General features: G+C 36.7%; 1 protein-coding gene across 1 annotated transcript in view; it reads right to left on the bottom strand.

Moving 5' to 3' along the window:
* The window catches only part of EXOC4 (exocyst complex component 4), an 892087-nt gene that overhangs the window by 657464 nt on the left and 212887 nt on the right, over positions 1-21736 (bottom strand). Inside the window, exons 8-9 of the mRNA XM_044679735.1 lie at positions 6106-6251; positions 2967-3055 (exon numbers count right to left, since the gene is read on the bottom strand). Coding sequence (XP_044535670.1) covers positions 2967-3055; positions 6106-6251 — 235 coding nt within the window. The remainder of the gene's footprint in view (positions 1-2966; positions 3056-6105; positions 6252-21736) is intronic.

Here is a 21736-nt window from a genome sequence, read left to right on the forward strand (position 1 = left end):
CTTCCTTTCTCCCAAAAAAGGAACCCTAAAACTGAAGTAAACTACCACTTTTATGTATCTTAATATTTATCAGTCAATTTAAGAGTCAAGAAGCTATGACAATATTACATATTCATTAAAATAATTATCTATCTAGTTATCTTCATGTAACACAATTATTTAACTAGAATGAAATTCCTAGAGAGGTTCAGAGAAACTGGATGTCACTGACAAAAGCAGAGAATTTCACAGAAGTCTTACCTGTTATGCCACAAGACTTTGAAATTGAACTTAGCCATCCCTAAAAGTAGAAGAGATAATGAACCATCTGTATCATGTTTAGACCCAATTGTGGAAAGAGTAGAAAGCTCATTTTAAAATTCTTTTGCTTTTTGGACATGTAACACTTTTAATTAAATGAAAAATGGGGGTAAAAAGTTGGCAGGGACCTTTTTTTAAAAAAAAATATGAGATTTTTAATGTTACTTTGATCCTCTTTTTGGTGGGTTTCTTTATCATGCTTCCATGCAGTAGTGGGAACAGTCAACCCCTGTGGCCTGGACTGCTGTGAAAAAAAGCTTGCAACTGTGCTACATTTACAGAAGAGGTAGCCTTCCACCACTGTCTACCAATCTGACTCAACAATTCAATTAGACTTTTTCAAGGACAAAGCTAAATGTAGATATTGCTATATGGTCCATGAATCAGAAAGATTAATGGAAAAGCTGAATAAAGGCCAATCATTTATCATGGAAAGTAGGTATGATTTTTCCTCTTTTTTCTCCTGTTGAAATGTTAAAAGCATTCTGTATAGAAACTTTACTTCTTAAATGAAACTTAAAAAAAAAAAAAAAAAAGATCAAGGTAGTTGATAGGACAGTTTCCTGTCAGGTGATTTAGCTAAAAAGTCAAAATTATTGTTTAACAGCATAATTTATTCGCCCACTACTTCTTTACATTACCAAAAGGGATTCTTATTCTTCAGTGAGCACTGGCTATTATGTTAGAATATAGAAATATTCCAAGTCCCACATTTTAAGTAGGTTATTAAGAAAAAGAAAATCTTCCTGTTATGCTCATATCCTTGCTTAGTTCCAATGTATTCAGTGATCCCCACTTGTTACTCATACAAGAAGTTATACCTCAATTGATAAATCTTCTGGGAATAAAGCTTTTTTAGAAAAAAAAAATTTTATCATCATCAATCAGGCAAAGTAGGATTAGTTAGTATCTATCATTTAGCTGAAAATCCTGTCTTCTGTAGAGGTGAAACTTTCTGTTGTTTCACTTGCAATAAAATGTGACCTTTCCTTCCCCTGAGATCCTATAATATGCACTTATTATTTGTAGCATTTCAAGAAGCTAACTTACTGATTATTTATTATCAATTGTCCTGCATACAGCAGGTGCACAATGAGAATTTGTCAGTTAAACTTACTCCATTTTAAAGGAATTATGATTTCAATCTTTAATTTTCTCTGAATGAATTAGCAACGTAATAACCTCTATAACAATATCTTTTTCCAGTCATTTTCTTCATTTTTACTTCTCTTCCCTGGAAACCCTTCCATTTCTACATATCTTGTGTAAAATACAGGAGCCTGAATAAGATGCAGTACTCTGATCAGTAACCAATCAATGATAAAGTAGAGGAGAAAGATCATTTACCCACAGACTATCATGCTTCTGCTAATTTTCATCAGTATCACATTAAAAGTCCTGCACTAAGGACTTGTCCTCAGCTTGTGATCCAAAGGACGAACAGAAGCCTCAATCAATGTACATTCCTTACCTTCCAAAGTGTTTAGTAACCTAAACAGCTAGGTGGTACAATGGATAGAGTACCGGGCCTGGAGTCCGGAAGATCCAAGTTCAAATCAATCTCATATACTTACTAGCAGCTTTACCCTGGGCCAAGTCCTTTAACCCTGTTGCCTTCAGTTTCCTCATCTGTAAAATGAGCTGCAGAAGGAAATGGCAAAACACTCCAGTATCTTTACCAAGAAAACTCCAAATAGGGTCAGAAAGAGTTGGCAAGACCAATATGAGGAAACGACAAAAACCCAATAAGCACATCTCCATGTTTACCATCCAAGGCCCTGGTGAAAATGTGAAATAAGGCTGAACCCAAAGCTGACCTCAAACTTCACCAATTAACAAGCATCCCCCTCGACATGATGAAGTGCTATCCATCACTCTCCTTTCAATGCATCTCTCTGACCGCTTCTTCACCCACAGAATTGATTTTTTTTTTACTCAGTTTCTTCCACAGCAGCAGTTTACTGAGAATATCAAGTGGTACAAAATCAAAAACCTTAACCAACCCCAATCGCGTATCATAGCTGGCTTTTTCTCTATCTGTAAAGACCATCACTTTGTCAAAGAAGGCAACGTTATTAGGATGATGATTTGCTTTTCATAAAACTAGGTTATTTACTCTCGTGTAAGATTCCTTTTCCTTGTGCTCTTCGAGGTGCCTGCAAATCAGTTTCTTGATAATTTGTTCCAGTATCTTTCCAGGTATCATAATTAAGCTGACTGGCCTACAACCTCCAGTTATCCTTCTTCCCTTCCAAAGTAATGGGCTCTGAATTTTTCCATTTGCGATCCTCAGGCAGGCCTTCTATCCTCCAGGAATCCTCAAAAATAATAGCTGAAATCAAGAGTGGCAGACAGAAGCAGAATATTGGAATTCTCCTGAGGTCTGACTGGGCCCAAGTCTGGCAGCTTTGAGCATGGAGTGTCTGATCCCATCTTTTGCCTTGAGCTCCTTCTTGAATAGCAACTAGCCTAAATTCTGTGGCCTCACTGATGGTGTTAGCTGCCCTACAGCAGATGCTGGGACGTGATAGAAGAAACAGATTATCAAGTCTTTAAGTTTCCCTTATCTTGAAAGTACCCTGTGAATAGAGGCTATAAACTCACAAGCTAGAAGAGCTTCAGAATTTACCCGTAAAAATAACTGCCTGAGAAGTTTTGTTACCTACCTTGAAGTTCTCCACTCCGGCTATACAGCTCTCGTCTCTGCTCACGCAAATAGGCGCTCATGCTAATGGCATGGGAGGACGACTCGAACCTACGGCAGAACACAGGAAAGGTTTGCAAGCTAATAGCACAGACAACCTCGCCCTACCTGACCCAAAAGAAGATTCCAAACACCCCATTAACGGCTCACACTCTCTTTGGTCCACCAGGAGGTGGACCTTTTCCTATGCCACTTAGTCTATATTCAATACTTCAACAATCCCACAGATATATTAAGCGACAACTACATTCAGCCTAACATCTAAGATCGTAGAGATAAAAAGCTGAAAAAGAACCCAACAAGCAAACAAAAAATACAGGCCTGTCCTCAATAAGACTACTATCTGCAGGGTGACTGATGATTTTTAAGCAGAGGAATGAGTGACATGATCAGAATTGTGGAGCAAAAAGGACTACTTCAGTGTCATTTGTGATCATATCACTGCCCAGTTCAGCTCTCAGTTGAGTAAGACTCCAGATCTCTATTACTAGACAACAGCTCCTCTTTTTTTTTTTTTTTTTAAACCCTTCCTTCTGTCTTCGAGTCAATACTGTGTATTGGCTCCAAGGCAGAAGAGCTATAAGGGTGGGCAATGGGGGTCAAGTGACTTGCCCAGGGTCACACAGCTGGGAAGTATCTGAGGCCAAATTTGAACCTAGGACCTCCCGTTTCTAGGCCTGGCTCTCAATCCACTGAGCTACCCAGCTGCCCCCAACAGCTCCTCTTTTTAACTCCCAGAAGGGTTTTCCTTATCAGGGGTACTCTAGAAATACTGTTAAGTACCCCAAAGAAGGAGACCAGGAAGACTATAATTTACTGTCTTCAAGAAATAAATTTACTAAAATACAATTAGCTTTTTCCTCTACCAAGTACCAAATAAAACACTTTTACAGAATTGTAAAATGGATGTTTCTAGCCTCCACAAAAACAGTTTTATAACAACAAAGTGAGGTATTGTTGTCTGGCATACAAGGCCCAGTACAAGGGTTTAGAAAGAAAGAAAATTCATGTGATAATTGAATGAATTCATGAAATGTGAAATAATGGCTACTCAGAGTCTTCAATGAAAAGTAAAGATGCAAAACAAAACTGAACAGATTCTTAAAATCTGAAACAATGGATTAAAAAAAGAAAGAGACAGACAAAAGTAATGAGTAAAAGCAGCTATGTGGTAAAGTGGATAGAATGTTGGGCTTGGAATAAGGAAGACATGAATTCAAATCCAGCTTCAGAAACTTCCCAGCTATTTGACTTTGGGCAAGTCTACAAACCCGTTTACCAAGGGAGAAGGAAAAGGCAAACTACTCCATTATTTCAGCCAAGAAAATTCCATGGACAGAGTTCCATGAAGTCAAGAAGAATCAGACAGGACTGAAATGACTGCAGCCACTCAACAATGAAATCCTTAGTGGAGTTCATATCAACACTGAAATTTGACAAGATTAAAACAAAACCTTCCAGTAGACAGCAGACATAGGAAAGCTGCTTACCCATCACTGTCACTATGGAGTATTGATGAGCTATGTTTTCATTATAGGTAGTCACATGATCATTATTTAATTTAACAACTGGAGGATTAAGAAAGGTCATTCATGGACAATAGAAATGAATATATAGACACAGGCATAAAGCTTAATAGAAATAATCATTACATTGGATTATTTTCTATTTATTAGGCAAAAACTAATTGGGCACCAAAAGTCTGATGTAAGGTAGAGTAGTGGGCTCCTTCTGCCATAACATCTACCTGTCAGGCAAACACAAAAGAGATAGGACTGACCTCCAAGAAGCATGATGAAAGCTGCTGGCCAGAGGACAAGAGAAAAACAGCATTGTGAAAAGGGAAGGGAAAGTCAAACAAGCTAAGAGAGGAGAGCTGTTAAATACACACAATTAACCTTAGTTAGAGATAATTAATGACAGATAATAAAGTGCTTCTTGCACTTGAGAATAATGGGATTTTACCAAAATGTTAACCCTTCATAACCTGAAGATTTTTTTAATTCTAAATTTTTTTCTACCTGCCAAGTCAATGGTTTACAATCTCAAGAGGATTACACAAATTTAAGAAGCATATGTAAAATCACAGGCTTTTTTGCCTAAAAAATCCTTAAAACTGTTTAGTAATTCAGATAAAGACTGGAAGAAGACATGAAGTATACTAACCATGCCATAATGATCTACTTCCTGTATGTAATTGAATACTACCTATGGAAAAGAGAGAACATTCTCCAAAATAAATCAATTCAATTCTTAAGAAAATATAAAATGTATATCAATTCCAAAATTAACCCAGTAAATGGTATAGAAGGCTAAACTATGTATAATAGAAACTCAATTTTTTTTTTAAAACAACAACAAAATCTTAACTTGGTTCTGCCTTTATTTCTGTTGGAGAAAACAGGGAATATATGTTCCACTTTTGTCCCTTCGAATAGAGGAGAACTGGCAGTGTAAGTGTAGGTTAGTAAATCAGTTACAACAAAAAATAGTGGAAATGGAATTTTTACTCAATAATATTAAAGGAAAAAGAGAGTAAAAATATTAGAGATGGGGAAGATGGGTTCAATTAGCTGTGTCTGTCTCTTCACGAGCCCCATGAGGAGTTTTCTTGGCAAAGATACTGGAGTACATTGTCATTTGCTTCTGCAGTTCTTTTTTACAGATAAGGAAACTGAGGCCAACAGGGTAGAAGTTGTAAAATAGTGAAAGAAATTATCCTTTCACCAATGAATGGGGTATCCAAGGATCAAGAGAGAATATAAATAATTTGAAGTCTTATTAAAAACAATAAGTACTTAGGATTAGGGATTTTCTCAGAAGGTAGAATATTCATTCCTTTTCCATTAATTTCCCCAAGGTTCCTTGGACTTTTTATTAAAAAGTAAAGATATTTCAGGAATCATTTTCTGATACTGTAGCTTTAACTAATGATAAACAGGAGTACAGAGAACTGAAGAAAGCCTTTAGAAATCAACTTACTATGGCATCATTTAAACCAATGTTTTAAAATAATAATGTAATTTACTGACAAGCAATTTGTAAATCTCAGTGGGTTTGGGGATATAACACTTGCTCATCTCTGCAAACCTAATACTTACTTAAAGAGGGAGTTTTTTGGCCTTTGAGGTTTTTTTTTGGCAAAAAAAGCTGCAAATTCCCGTCCTGTGCTAGCATAACTAAGTTGAGCTGATGGTTCAGAAGCTGTTCGAGTATTCTTCATATCCAAGTACTCAGTCAGCAGCATCTACAAAAGCAGACAAAATAGTTTACTATAAAACAGTTCTAATAAGCTAAAAAGACACAAATCAGCAATCTTAACAATCTAATAATATCTCATTATAGGCATAGTTGTTCTCTAAATCCTCACTGTAAAACTACTCTAATAACTGGTTAATGTCTGTGTCCCCCACACTTAAGGGGCAGCAATATGCTACAGTGAATAAAGTACTGGCCCTGGAGATGGGGAGACCTGGGTTCAAATCTGACATCAGATACTTCCTAGCTGTGTGACCCTGGGCAAGTCACTTAATCTCTTTAAAATGAGGACAATAATAGTACCTACCTTGAAAGATTGTTGTGAGGATCAAAAAAAGCATTTGTAAAGTGTTTAGCACTTTACATTATTTATTTCTATTAATAGTGCCTAGTACATAGAAGTTAAATACTTATTTCCTTCTCCTTCCCTGAAAATACATTAATGTGATAACACAATAATATGTAATACATAAATGCATTCATAAAATACATTACTATATTCACTGTTTTTAAAATAGGTTTTCCAAAATTTATTGTTAATTTCTTTTTTTAAAAAATCTGTTCTGTTGTAAAAGATATGGTCACCTTCAACTGCCAAACTGCAGCAATATCTAGAGCCAAGTCCTAAGGGCATCATGGTAAAAGACTGTTAGCTAAGTCAGGTCAGAGATCTTGTGTAAATTTAATTTTCAAAGACAAGGGAGAAAGAAAAGGAAGAAGACTGTTCTATCTCCTGTCCATTTTAGTTATAAAGCCTTTGATCCTAAAATCTTTCCTAGAAAGTAAAGAAGGAAAATATCTCTTCTGGGCTGAGAAAACAAGATATTAGATGAGAACTTTTTGCATTTTCCTGTGAGACAAAATAACAAGAATAAGAGAAATGATCACACAGAGGGAACCAGGGGCACTGTGGCTCCCCTCTACTCCCAACTCCTCTTAGTTTCTTTCTTAAGAAAGCTGAGAAAAAAGTCCTGGGCAGGGAATAGCTTTTAGTACAGAGAAGAGTTGGAGGGACCCTAGCTAAACAAAATACAAAGCCTAGAAAATTACTGGACAAAACTTTTGGCATAGAATAGAAGAAACAAGATTATTACTTTAAAATTGTGTTGAAGAATAAAAAGATGACAGAATAAGGAATAAGTAGAGCAAAAAGATATTCCTGCTTTGGACATTTATTTTTATAAAAAATGATTTAAAACAAAATTAAAATCTCAAGAAAAATTTTACATGCTTTATAGCTTAGAGACTATATGACTATGTCCTGGATCCAGTCAAAGGAACATAAATTTGAATCCATAAATGAAAAGCATTCCTTAGGCACTTATCTTGGAATAGCATTCTGTTAACCCAAACAGATACAACAGCGAACTGTCCCTTCCCTCAAGAAACTGATATTCTTGTAAAGGCAGACAACGTAGATGAAGGAGTGGTAATCAGGGCCTGAAGTTTTGGACCGGGAAGTCACAGTGATGATGAGTGGTGTCACGGGGGAGGCAGTGGACATGGTTTTCTAGCAGCAATGGCTGCACAGATTTGATTACTGTTTCCACGGCTAGAAATGGAAAACATTGAGAGGTAGGTGAAAAAGGTACGAGTAGACGCTGGCAAAGCAAATGGAAGAAGATGTCTGGGCTGGGATATTGTGATAGGATCAATAACTAGCAGGGTACCCCTCTCCCTCTGCAATGTGCACTAGCCTGTGTGCTGGAGTAGCCTTGTCGTCTAGGCTTTGGGACAATTAAACTTCCTTTGGTCAACTGTTCGATCCTCTGTGGTTGTCTTATATGTGCCCCTGCGGAACCTCGGCTACGCTGGAGCTGGCTCGAGTACTCGCTCTACCGCTAACCAACGGGAAGCTCAGAAAGCAAAGTCTGGGGCCAGCTGCCTAGTGCAGGGAGACGGAGAGGGAAGTGCCATTGGCGGTCACCTTGGGCAATTCCCTCATTTTATGGGAGACAAAAAGGAGGCCAAGTTAAATGATTTGTATAAAATCACAAAGATTAATAAAGGGCAGAACTGAACTCCAAATATAACTCTTTACTCTTCTTCACACTGGGGGCAGTGTATTTAGTCTAAGTGGAAGGGCACTAGGATTCCACCCAACTTTTTCTTTTTTAGCATTAACAAAATATTTTTATTTGATATTTTAAAAATTTTTTATCAGTTACATGTAATAAATTTCCACATAAGTTTTCCAATGTTCTATGACCCAAATTGTCTCCGTCTCAGAGCTAGCAAGCAATCTGATCTGGGTTAATCATATATTATCATGCAAAACATATTTTCATGTTGTTCGTTTTTGTAAGTTTTCTTATTTCTAATCATGGAAAAACAAAACCCCAAAATAAAAGTGAAAAACGATACGCTTTGATCTGCATCTGACTCCAACAGTTCTTTCTCTGGAGGAGGAGAGCATTCTTCGTCCTAAGTCCCTCAGAAGTGCAGGACCCAAGATCACAGGGGCCAAGCTGGTTTCAAATGCAGCAGAACCTGCCGCTTCCACTCTCACTGCCCACCGTGTTCTGATTTCATCCCTTCCTCACACCATTCTCCTGTGGCATAAGTAGGGCAGGGATGATTTTCATTTCACATATGCGATACCTCGGCAGAGTTTGATAATAGAATGTTGGTGACTGAACGTAGGTTCTCCAAGGCTGGGCCAGCAAAACAGCCCACGCCTTTGGGGCTCCCACCTTACAAATGAGGGACTCACCAGAAGGCCAGACTAACCTACCTCCGTCACTGCCCTCATCACTTAGTGTTCTCCTCCTAACTCTTCAATAACTTCCATGTTTAGGCTGATTATTCGAGACAGTTTACACTCTGACTCTAATCTGCCTTCCTATTTTCACTCCCCTAAACACCCAGACACAAGTCTAGAAGTCTGAGCTACTCCGTGTTCTCAGAACAGGCCCTACATCCTTGTCCTTCCTCAAAACATTTCCCTGGTTGCAATTCTCTCCTCCCCTTTCCCTCTGCTTAGATGAATGTTACTCATCTTTCAAGAACTAGTGGGGCTCTATTTCCCCACAAAAATCATTCCTGATTGCTCCATTCCATAGTGGCCTCTCTCCCAAACTGAATTTAAACTGCATTTATTATCTATAAGATAGCTAGGAAGTGCCTAAGGTCACATTTGGACTCACAAGCATTTATGTCTCAGCCTAGCTCTCTATCTACTCTCTGTCCACTGAACTAACTGGGGAAGGGACTGCTGACAAGGACAAGAAAGAGTGCCTAGTTATGTAGTAATGCATGCTTGCAAAATGCTTTACAAACATCCCATTTGATCCTTGCTATTATTCCCATATCACAGAGGAGAAAAACTGATGCAGACAGCGGTTATTCGACTTGCCCTGGGTCATACAGACATTAAGCATCAGGCAAGATTGAGGCTTTGGCCTCATGGTGGCTTTGTGCTGTATGCACTATGCCACACCTAACTGCCTTATTATTAGGGTCCTTTGTATCCCCAGGCCTTAGTACAGCTGTAAGTACTCAATAAATGTACTATTTGATTGAGTGAATAATAAGACCTCTGTGACAAGATGTTGCTGCTAATTCAAAGCTATATATCAAAAATCATAGGTTAAATAATAGAGGCACATGTACCATATGTTAACTATAGCATGCACAGAGTTTTTGTTTGAGATTATTTTTTTCCCCATTTGTCAAGAGAATCAGACTTTAAATGTGTAAAGCACTGCTCTGATACCAAAAGTATTAACAGAAAGACATTAAAAATAAAGTTGTTTTTTAAATCCCTAGAAAAATAATGGAACAATTCTATATTGTATTTCAGATAGGCCTGAAATTGGCTTGAATGAGGCTGAATCTTCAAAAAGGAGAACAATGAAGCAAATCATATTAGCTAGCTTATGGTAGCTAACCATTTAATGTTTTCATTACGAATAATACTTTCACATTTACATGATAATTCATAGCTTTCGACTGGTACACAGAAACTCCTCCTTGAACCCCTGAGAATTCCAATTTCTCTCTTTCAAGAAATAAAATTGAGGCCCATTAAAGTTGTGCCTTGTTCACAAAGAAATTGGATAACATTATATCTTTGATGTCCACAAATTCTCAATGTACACTCCAGTCTACACCTAAAATGGAAAATAGTTAAGATTGTGTTCCTGGTTAGCTATCAATCTCTTTAAATCTTGGTATTCTTTCTTTATCTCTTGGTTTCAAGTATCAAGAATTCTCTCTGGTAGGCAAGCACTCTAATATAATAAATTCAAATTTTATGGGGGATTTTAAAATAACCTAAAAAGCATTATTAGCTGGAGTGACAGAACCACACCAAAAAATTCACAGCTGGAAAGTACTTGAAAATATATATAACACTATTGTTCGCGTTAATGTCTGCTGTAACATTTTACTAGCACTTGCTAAGCTATCAGTCAAAAAGCTCATATGATGTATAAATCAGAGACAAGATTTAGAGATTTATAACTCAATATAAAGTCTATAATATCACCATGTTGAGCAAGTATTCCCTACTTAGCATTTAAAATGTTAGAATTCACTCGCCCCTGTTTTGATTCATTGAACATGTTTATAAAATACCTATGTTCAAGGCACAGCACTAGACACTGAGGGAGATAAAAAGATAAATAAAATTTTTGTGGTTGTTGTTCAGTCATCTCAGTTGTCTTTGACTCTACATGATCTCTTGTATGGAATTCTTGGTAAGGAAATTTTCAGAAGTTTACCATTTCCTTCTCCAGTTAATTTTACAGATGAGGAAACTGATGCCAAGAGAATTAAATGACTTGTCCAAGGTCACACCAATATTAATTGTCAGAGGCTGAATCTGAACTCAGGTCCTCTGGTCTCTGGGCCTGGTACTCTTATCTACTTCACCACTTTGCTACCCCTAAACAAGACATTTAGTAAGGGGCAATATTGGAGACCAGAAATATATGAAAAATCAACTCTGTAAAGAGAAATAATATAAGCGTAAGAGAAGAACAAAGAAAATTCCTAGAAAGGAAAGTTTATTTCTGACCAGAAGTATCAGAGATCATTCCACATTAGTGACTTACAAGCTCAGATCTGAATCATTCAAACAAACATTATTTCTGTAAATAAAATTTTATTAATAGCCTTCTCTCCTTTGTTGTCCCTAAATTTCCTTGTATTATCCATCTCCATTCTCCCTCCTCAAGAGTCATCTCGAGAATTGTTTATTAAAAGAAAAAGAAAATCTAACATTAAAAATAAAATCTACAAAATCAATCATAAATCAAAAACATATAAAACAACAAATATATGGAGTGTTCCATATTCAGGGACCCAGTATCTCTGCAAAAGATATGGATGAAGGAATTTTCTCATATATTTTTTGCAGGGGACAAGCTTGTCCACTATCATTTTCATAATTCATTTTCATTTACTTTGTGGTTATTATTCTCTATACAGAGCTGTAGTCATTTGTCTTCTCAACTTTGCAAATTTCCTATTGTATCCACTCTTCTAAGTCTTTCCATACTTCTGTCTGTCATATCCTTCATGTACATATAGCATAGTAATACTCCATTATATCCATAGAATGTCATTTCTTAAGCCATTCCTCAAATTGTGAGTAGGTACTTCTAATACTTTACTACCACAAAAAAATGTGCTCTATTTATTTTGATGTATGTGGAGTATTTGTTTTAATCAATGACTGCTTTGGGGTATATGCCTAGAAGAAGAATCCATGAATCAAAGAATTACAGCGATAGCAGTCATTTTATTGGCACTTACAAAGTAATTTGCAAAATGTTTGTACCAATTCAAAGAACTACCAGCAATGCATTGGTGTGTCAATTTTTACAAATTTGCTGATTATGAGATAAATCTTCATGATTGTTTTGATTTTTTTGCTTATGGTTACTTTGGAGCATTCTTTTATATGGTAATTAATAATTTTGATTCTTCTTTGGAGAATCCTTTGACTACTTCTGAAAATGGTTTTTGGTCATATATTTTCTGCTAATTTTCTACCCATTTTGGATCCAAAATCCTTCTTCAAGAAATGTGACGTGCAGATTTATTCCCTGGTCAAATATTTGTTCTCTTATCCTAGTTGCATTCATTTTTTTGTACAAATGCTTTTAGATTTCATGTTACTAAAGTTACGTATTTTAATTTTTTGTAATTATTTCTATCCATTGCTTAGTTAAGAATTCATCTTTTATATAGGCTGTGAAAAGAATGTGATCAGCTATTCTTTTAATTTTTCATAATATGAATTTTAGTATTCAGAGTATATAGACATTTTGAATTTATCGTGGAATATAGAGTAAGTTGTTGGTCTAAGCCTAACTTCTGCCAGAATGCTATCCAGCTTTCTTAGGAGTTCTTATCATATCAAACATGGAGTGAATTCCTATATAATGTATGTCTTTGAGTTTATTTAACACTGAGTAACTGAGTTTCATTTCTGATTCTTCTATCTAGTCTTTTCCAATGAACTACTTTAAAAAAATTTTTGACCAATAGCAAATTGGTCCAATGAAGGCAGCTTTATAATATAGTTTTAGGATCTATGAGCATTAGTTCCCCTTCAAAAGTAGCTTTTTAATGTTTTCCTTGATATCATGGATCTTTTGTCCTTTACATCAGGAGTTGACCATTTGTTTTTGTTAAGGCCCAAAGGCCAAAAACCCTTCTTAGCTCATGGGTTGTTAAAAAACAAACAAACAAAAAAAAAAAACCCTAGTGGCCAGACTTGGCCAATTGTTTGCTGACCTTTAGTCTAAATGAACTCACTATTTTGTTAGGTTTCTTAAGTATCACTTTGGTACTTTGATTAGTATAACATTAACACTCTAAAATAACTTGGAGAGTATTATTATTTTTAGGTTAGTATGGCCCAACCGTGATCACCAAATATTCCACCAGTTACTGAAGTTCTTTGGTTCCCTAAGAGGGAAGAGAGGCTTCAAGAGTAAAGAAAGACATGAGCAAAGATAATGAGGTGGGAAATCAAGAGAAGCTTTTGTGAAACAGCCAATAACTTAGAATTCATGAAGAAAAAGAGTACTGATGATAAGGCCTGAAAAGGTAGGCTGGTAAAGGAATGGAGAAGGACTGAATACTCAGGAAAGAAGTTTGAACTTAATATACTACAAGTATCATTTTACATTTATAAATGTCTAAGTTTCTTTACAAAAACCAAGTGATAGGCTTGGAACTGATTCTCAAGCCCACTCCCCAGACAGTCATTCTCCAATATACTTCTTCTCAGTTCCTATGACCACATTTATGTGGTACCTTCTATTTTAAGGAACATGTGCAGAACCTCCTCGTGTGGTCACTCTATAAACAACCAAGTCCCAATCCATATACTCAGAAATCCAATGTTCCTACTTATTATTTCTATCCATTCAAACCTTGATAAATGAGTCCGTAATACCCATCAGCTAATCACTAAGCCTAAGAAGTAGTTTACAAACCATGATGGTAGGGCAATGAAGGAAATGAAATAGCTCCCAGTGAAGTTTCAACATAGATTTGAAAGCAATCTGTCAGCATATCCCAAACATCATATAATTACCTTGGAAACATTTATTTCAGAGAAGAAACTGAACACATTATTGGCTCCAAATGGATACCTATTAATAATATCAGGTTTTTCTGTTGTGCTCTGGATTAATGTAATTTTAAAGGCAAAACTACCCAAAAAGTTAAATGAAAGAAGAAAAAACATAGGGGAAAGCATAAGAGAAGCAGAGAAAGAGTTAAGAATTAATCTTTTGGAATTAGAAGCTCAGTTTCCCTATGCCATAGAAACTAAGAAGTATTTTTATAAGGAAAGAAAATAAACATAGTCATTTCAGTAATGGAATAGCTCTGAACTCAATTACATTCATTATGAAAGTCAATTGTTCAATTAGAACAGCCATTAGTGTGGACTTGTGAATAGTCTCTTACTTCAGTGTGCAGGACAAAATGGGCAGTCCCAAGACGATATAGGTCATATCAAAAATGGCCCCATATCAAAATTCTAATTGGTAAAGAGTATAATACAAAGTTCATCTTTATAGCAAGAAAATGCCTTTACTTGAAGTAAAAAAACAGGATTCAGGTTCCAACCCAGATATTCACTGGCTGAGTGCCTAAAGGAAAATCAATTATCCTCCCTAAGCATGTCTTCATTTAAAAAATGGAGGTGATAACACTTATATTACCTACTCCACAGGGTAGTACTAAGAGCCAAATGAAATAATGCATATGAAAGAATTATGAAGATTAAAAAGTGCTATTTAAATGAAAGGAATTATTATTAATAATAAATAAGAGCAATATGTTTAGGGTCACTTTTACCTCAAAAAAAACACAACATTCCGGTAAGAAAAGCTGAAACGGTTTCTAAAAAGACCTATGAAAATTTATTTATAGCCCAAATATATTTACCTCCTCAAAAGAAAATAGCATTGTTGAAATCTATGTGGGAAAACATTATAACGTGATCTAAAAGCTAAAGAATTTAATCTAGGGCAAGTTGGGTTCAAATAAAAACCACCTGCATTTAGCAAGATGTACAGCCTATATTGGGAAGCTACTTTTAAAAATGAAATATTGGCCTAATAATGAAAAGCATCCATAAAGTTCTGACATGGTGATATTTTTGTTTTAATAAAAACAAAGAAGGAAACAAAAAAGAATGTATTCCCCAAGAATGGGTGGTAGGACTAAGAGCTAGAATAATCTGTTTCAATAATCTAATTTCCTTTGTTCACCATCTCCCTTAATAGAAAGTTTTCATTGTACTCCTACCATCTCATTTGACCAGTAAGAATGGAACTCATTAGGACAGCAAGGAGAGCCAGGTAGACAGAAGGTCCTAGGATCTAGGAGAGTTAATACCTTTAGAGGTGACAAGTCAATCCCACAGACACTGTCCCTGGGCAGGGCTGGACAATTTGGAAACTGTGATTGGCCCCTGTGAAGAGGGGCAGGAACAGGAAACCATCATAAAAGCCATGAAATCCTTTGGTTGGAGTAGCCTCATGAAGTTGAGTCTCGTGGAGAGTGTCTCCTGGAGCTAATCTTCAAGGGAACTACACTGGAGACTTCAGCATAAATCGTGGCTTAAATTTAGATTCTGACTCCTGGACTACTTCGTTGGATGAGTGAAAGGGGCTGATTCCTTTCCTAGTTTCCTAAAAGACTAGCTTCCATCTTGGAGGAGGCCTCGTAGTTACTCACTACCGGCCCTCCTGGCTGAGGACTAGTATAGGTATTTTCTCTAACCTCTTTCACATTTCTCTACTTTATTGTTTCCCCTCTAATTGGGTAGCTTCTGACTTGAGATATAACAACTTCAGTCACCATGTTATTTCATATAACTTAAGTCCAACCACTAAATTTAACCTTTACACCAGGTAGAGGTGAATGCCCATCCAAAATGGAAACACGATACTAGATACAGTTTGAGGGACAAGTAAGAGCTGGCAATACTCATCTAGAGTTATTTGCCTAGAAACTGTCACTGAACCCATGGAAATTGATGTAACATAAATAAAGGAAGCAAGGAGAGAAAAAAGAGAACCCATAATAATGAATTGGGGTTGGGAGTATGCTTGTTTAATGGATGAGAGATGGATGATAATACAACTAGAAACTGATGAGACAAATTGAAGAGTCAATAGAACACAACAGTATCAAAGAAGTCAAGGAATAAAAGAATACTTGAAAAGTTTTGTTGTTAACTAGCATCCCAAGTTAGAGAGAATAAAAGTGGCATGCAGATTGAGAAAGGCTATTAGAGGCTTAATAGTCAAGATAAAGTAGTTTCAATAAAGAGAAGATCAGAAGCCAAATCAGAAGAGATTGAGAAATGAGTCAGAGGAGAGAAAATTAAGGTAATCAGTAAGCCCTTAAGTAATAAGGTAAGCCCAAGAGTTTTAATGTGAAAGGATAGGAAAATGAATAGGGCCTTAAGGAGATCATATGGTCACATAAAAGAGTGTTTTAGGGATGGGAGAGACCTGGGCATATTCCTAAGTGGCAAGGAAGAAGCCAGTACATAATGGAACATGGAAGATTAATGAAAAATACATAATAACCAAGAGGACAATCACTCAAACAAGATAAGTCAAGAACCCAATTAGACAAGTTGACCTAGGAAGGAAAAAGACTGTCTTCCTCAAAGACTAAAATAAAGAAGGAAGAACTAGGAGACAATGAAAAGGAGTTTTGAAATGTGAAGTAGGGCAGAATATCTGGCCTCCATTTTCTCAATAAAATAGGAGATGATAGGTTGGAGAGGAGAATTGTAGTGAGATGAGATACTGTGGTTCATGTAATAGAAGACTCTTAAAAAAGCCCCAAATAAAAACAAGATAGCTGTGAGGCCTAAACTGAAATGAGAAAACCTATATTTTTAATGAGAGGCCCTAAATCTATATTTTTCAGCACTTCCCATACTTAATATTTACTTGTTGGTTCTCTGCTTCATACTTTTTGAAAACCATCTTTTTCTTATCCTCACACTATAAGCCCTTGAGGGGAAAGAATCATATCTTTCCAGATCAATCACAAATTATTTCTCAACCTGTGCTCTATGTTCCAAACAAACTAGATTACTAGTTATTCTCCATAAATGACATTCTATCTCCTACCCTCTGCCTTTCCATAGATTATCCTCAAGTTGGAAATACTCTCACTCCTACCTGTGGCTTTGCACAATTCCTACATTACTTCAAAGCACAGCTTTTACCATCACCTTTTCTTATTTGTTAAGGTGTTACTACTCTCTCCAACCCCAAAATTAAGTTATGTTTATTCTGCACCTATTTTATATACAAATTGTGTATGCTCTCCTGGTGGAAAATAAGCTTCTTGAGGATAATCTATTTTTTTTTTTTTGTCACTGTCTTCTTAGTGTCCAGAGCAGGATCTGTTACATAGTAGGTTATTGTTTAATGAATAGAAATTTCTACAGTGTTCCACAGGCAAATATTCTGCACAAAGTAGGTACATAAAAGAGGCTAGTTGGTTATCCCCAAACATTCACAAAAGAGTTGAATCAGTCACCATCTAACGAACTGGAATAAGATGGTTTTCTTTTTGCTTTTAAGCTAGAGTATACTTAGTTTAAGGAAATGAAGCCCAACTGACTTGAGTTAAAACTTCTCCCAAAGTGCCTTGCACCTAGGAAGAAACTCCTTCAACATCAGATTGTGTGAGGTAATTATTTAGGAGCCTTGGATCCCCCACACTCTAGCGGCAGGATTTAGGACTCACAGAGTCCCATGGTGGGTCTGACGGGCTGATGCCAGGTTCTCTGGTCCCCAGAATCAGCGTATCAGAATCAGCGCAATGTCACCACACAGGAAGGAACTAGAGGTTTTGAAAAGCGAGTGCAGGAAGCTGAGTGGCTCTTTGCTTCCAGACCTATCTCAGGGCTGGCATTTTTCTCTAAGCTCTTACTTTATCTCTACATCTCTGGCAAGTGGGGAGCAGGCTGCAATGGAGGACTGGATCTTTCCCTAAAGTCAGAAAGGCTGAATCTTTCTATCTCTCTCTTTACTAATAAATGCTTATAAGTCTAGTAATACGCCTCTAGATTAATTTTTATTTATAACAAAAGAAAATGCTTTTATACTTCTTCACTTGCTATAGTTTCTAATATATTCCCAGAAAGTGTTAGGTTCTAGTCAAGGTTTAACCCAGACTAGATGTGGCATTCATGATATCTGAATTACATTTCTCTTTGATCTTCAAATAGGTTTCTTCCAATGGCAATGCTGGAAAAGTCCCCAGTCTATCTGCCCACCACCAGCAGCAGTACAAAGGACATGCATCCTTAACTTGGTTCCACTGAAGGAATGAGGGCATGTTTGTAAACACAACTTTAGCACATCCCAAGTGCTGAGCACGTGTAGCCCTCGCAGTTGAGAAAAGCAGCAAGAAGTGTCAGACTCCATCTAATTATCCCAAGTCTTATTCTATCATTGAACAACAAGCACATACAATAAAGTGAACTGGAGAAAGAGACAGCATGCTATTTAAATACCAACCATGTTAACTCAGAGATAGTACAGTACAATTCATGTATTTCATGTTGTCTGCTAATTGTTTGAGACAACCTGCCCTAGTGGAGACAGAAATGGTAGCCTGGCCCCAGTCTTCATTAAATGCCATTTCTTAATAACAGACTCCAAAAAGGTCTTAATTGCATTTACCAGGAGCTCCTGAACTTTAAAGTTATTAATCAGATTTCTATGTAAATGGAATGACGATTAAAGGTTAAGTACAGGTTTCTGAAATTCCAGAAGTTGAGAATATATTGCCCTTCACAGAGGAAAGGGAAAAAAAAACTATCAACCTTGACAGGAACTAAACATCTTAATTAGACATGCAGAAGTACCATACTTATTTCCACGTGAAGTTCTATTTTCAAATGTCAAATTTAATCACATACTTGACTAAAAATGTGCACTATTCACTCCACCAGGGTAGAAGTAGCTTGGTATTCTTTTTTGAGAAGATATCTACAAGTCTTTTTTAAAAGTGTGTTGCTGGGGACAGCTGGGTAGCTCAGTGGAGTGAGAGTCAGGCCTAGAGACAGGAGGTCCTAGGTTCAAACCCGGCCTCAGCCACTTCCCAGGTGTGTGACCCTGGGCAAGTCACTTGACCCCCATTGCCCACCCTTACCACTCTTCCACCTATGAGACAATACACCGAAGTACAAGGGTTTAAAAAAAAAAAAAGGTGTGTTGCTTTCCTCTCAAGACTTAGTCCCTACCTAGGCTCCAGAAAAGTCTTACTATCACAGTAAAATATATTATAGGGAGAGATCCTTAATTGTTTTGTCTTGAGAAATAATCTTAAAGACAGGATTTCAATCAGGAGAAACACAAGTTACTTCCCTCTGTAAATGTGCTGCACCTGTGTCCCTGGAATGACATGTTGACAAATGAACAAGACACAGCTTCAAACTCCAAGAAGAATTTATGAATCTCTGAAAGAATATGTTTGAGCGACGATGATGTCAACCCAGTAGAACGCATAATTTTGTCCCCGCTGTGCATTACAGGAAATAGCCTGTGAGAGGCAGCATGAACAAGAAGAGGAAGTGAGAGATCTCAAACCCAGGTAGAATTCTCATCCCAGCTAGAAACCTCAATTCCAGATTGTCTAGCTGAGGATTGGAAAGATACAGCAATTTCTGTGATGAAGAATATTTTTTTTAAATGAAGAGCACTTTAAATGAATGAAGACTGAAATCTCATAAGTTACATTAAATTATAAAATTTTAATTAAATGTAGATTTTTATCTACATATTAAATTGCAGTCTTCCACTTTTCCCCTTCTGTAGTCCTTCTGTAAATTATATATATTATCAAATTTTATTTTCACAACAACCTTATGAGGTTGGTTATACAAGAATTAATATTACTGTCTTCTCTCTGATTCTTCTGATATCCTTTTCTAATACAGGATATAGAAGTTTGAGAAATGTTCACTACTTAAGAAAGTCAATGAAAATTGCAATGGGGACTCTGGAAGAATAATAAAAATTCTTACTATTGCTGCTGCTTTTCACAAGCCAATGATAGCCTCTTAAGAGACAAAAGGTCAGAGGAGCTCCTCATCTTGGAGAACTCCTTCAGTAAAAAGACAAAGTGAATGGAGCCAGCTGATAGCATAAAGATGATGAGAACACTAATAAAAACTAACTTTACGATATAAAACTTTATATATATTATATATCACTTGATCTATTTTAGGAAGAAAAATAAAAAGGAAGCAGGTAGTTGCTTTATAATTCTCTGTGGTAAATGGGGTTGTGGCTTGCTTCTAACTTGCAGAACTTCTATTTCTTTTTCAAAGACCATTTGAGAATAGCACAATCTGATGGCCCAGGCCATATGGATCATGAGTTTAGATATAATGGCGCGTGCGTGTGTGTGTGTGTGTGTGTGTGTGTGTAGTTTTACATTTATAGTCTTGCCCTAACAGTTTTGAGAGTTTTGTGTTCAATTCAAATTAATATGTCTGAATCCTGTCTACTGAGTGATATGACATGACAACAGTAGAGGTGAAATTCAAGTTTAGACAGAGGCAGGTCTGTACTTCTTAAACATTTCTTGCTTTACATTAATTGAGACTCCAGGCACAGAGCTCTGAAAGAGCTAGCTAGGTATTCAGTGAACCATTTATAAAATAAAATACCTAAAAGTAAAGGCTTTTATGAGGAATCTCAAAAAAGGAACCCATAATTTTGCCCTCATTAGCACTTTATTCTTGTTAATGACATTAAACATCCCAAATGAATTGGAGGAAGACATAAGAATAGCAAAGAAAAGAAAGAAAACAAGATTCCAAACTATGGCTTCTTCCAACCATATATGTACCCTCTGCTCTAGCCAGGCCTAATTGATCTAACAATACAAGAATTTCCAATCAGTGTGCTTTTATGTAAACAGAATCCTCCACAGATCCTCACTTATCTAATAATAACCTAATCATCTTCCTATCAACCAAGAAGAATTGAATAAACACTTAAAATGTGACATGTGCCAAGAATAAAAAATAAAACCATTCTTGCCTTCAAAGAGTCTACATTCTGTAACAGGTGATAACTTATGGATAGGGTTAGGGGTTGGACATGATATTTCAATGGCAGAGAGAACTCCCACATGAGGAAATTCCCTCTGTGGATTAAGATCAGCTCCTTCTCTGTAACCTAAAAGTCTTAGGGAGTTGCCCAAAAAACTGAGAGCTTCAGTGACTTCCCCAGACAGCTTATATGTGAAAAAAGGATTTAGACTCTGCTTTTTGTTAGTTCAAAAGCAACTCCCTATCCGCTATGGCATGCTGCTCCATATGACAAAATATATATTAAATAAGTACAAGTCAATTTTGAGAAGAAAAATATACAACAGCAAAGGGGCAGGTCAGCAAATGCTTCCTGTGGAAAGTGGTACTTAAGTACTTAATCTTTTTTCTAACCAAGCACTTGAAGCATAGCTTTAATTATCTTCTGTAAGAAAAAAAGACAGGTGAAAACTTTTGCAAAGGTCTAGTACAAGACTTTGCAGAAGAGAGATGGCACATGCATGGAACAAAAAGGAGGAGATTCTAGGGTGTGAGGATGATATAAAAGAAAACACACAGAAACAGTTAAGGGGGATGTTCTTGACTCTTAAAGGAGTTGAGGGGAGCACTTCCTGCCATTGGTCTGACCAAGGAGGAGGTTACCTGACATTCTTGGGAAGCCATTTGGTTCCTGTTTTCTGTGATTCTGCCACCCAGCCATCAAGTTATTGAGTGATATATCTTGTCCACCCTTCTTCACTGTAGTCCACCACGGAGTTCCTGAGATCCAGTGCCAGGAGGGATTTTATACCAACTAAGAAGAACCCTACCAGAGCCCAGAAGCGTGTCTGTGAGATTGAGGCGGGAGCCCATTTGGCTCAGGCCTAGCGAGTGACTTCCCAAGTTACCTCACCCTATCTACT

The sequence above is a fragment of the Gracilinanus agilis genome, chromosome 5, assembly GCF_016433145.1.
Source record: "Gracilinanus agilis isolate LMUSP501 chromosome 5, AgileGrace, whole genome shotgun sequence".
Classification (NCBI taxonomy): Eukaryota; Metazoa; Chordata; class Mammalia; order Didelphimorphia; family Didelphidae; genus Gracilinanus; species Gracilinanus agilis.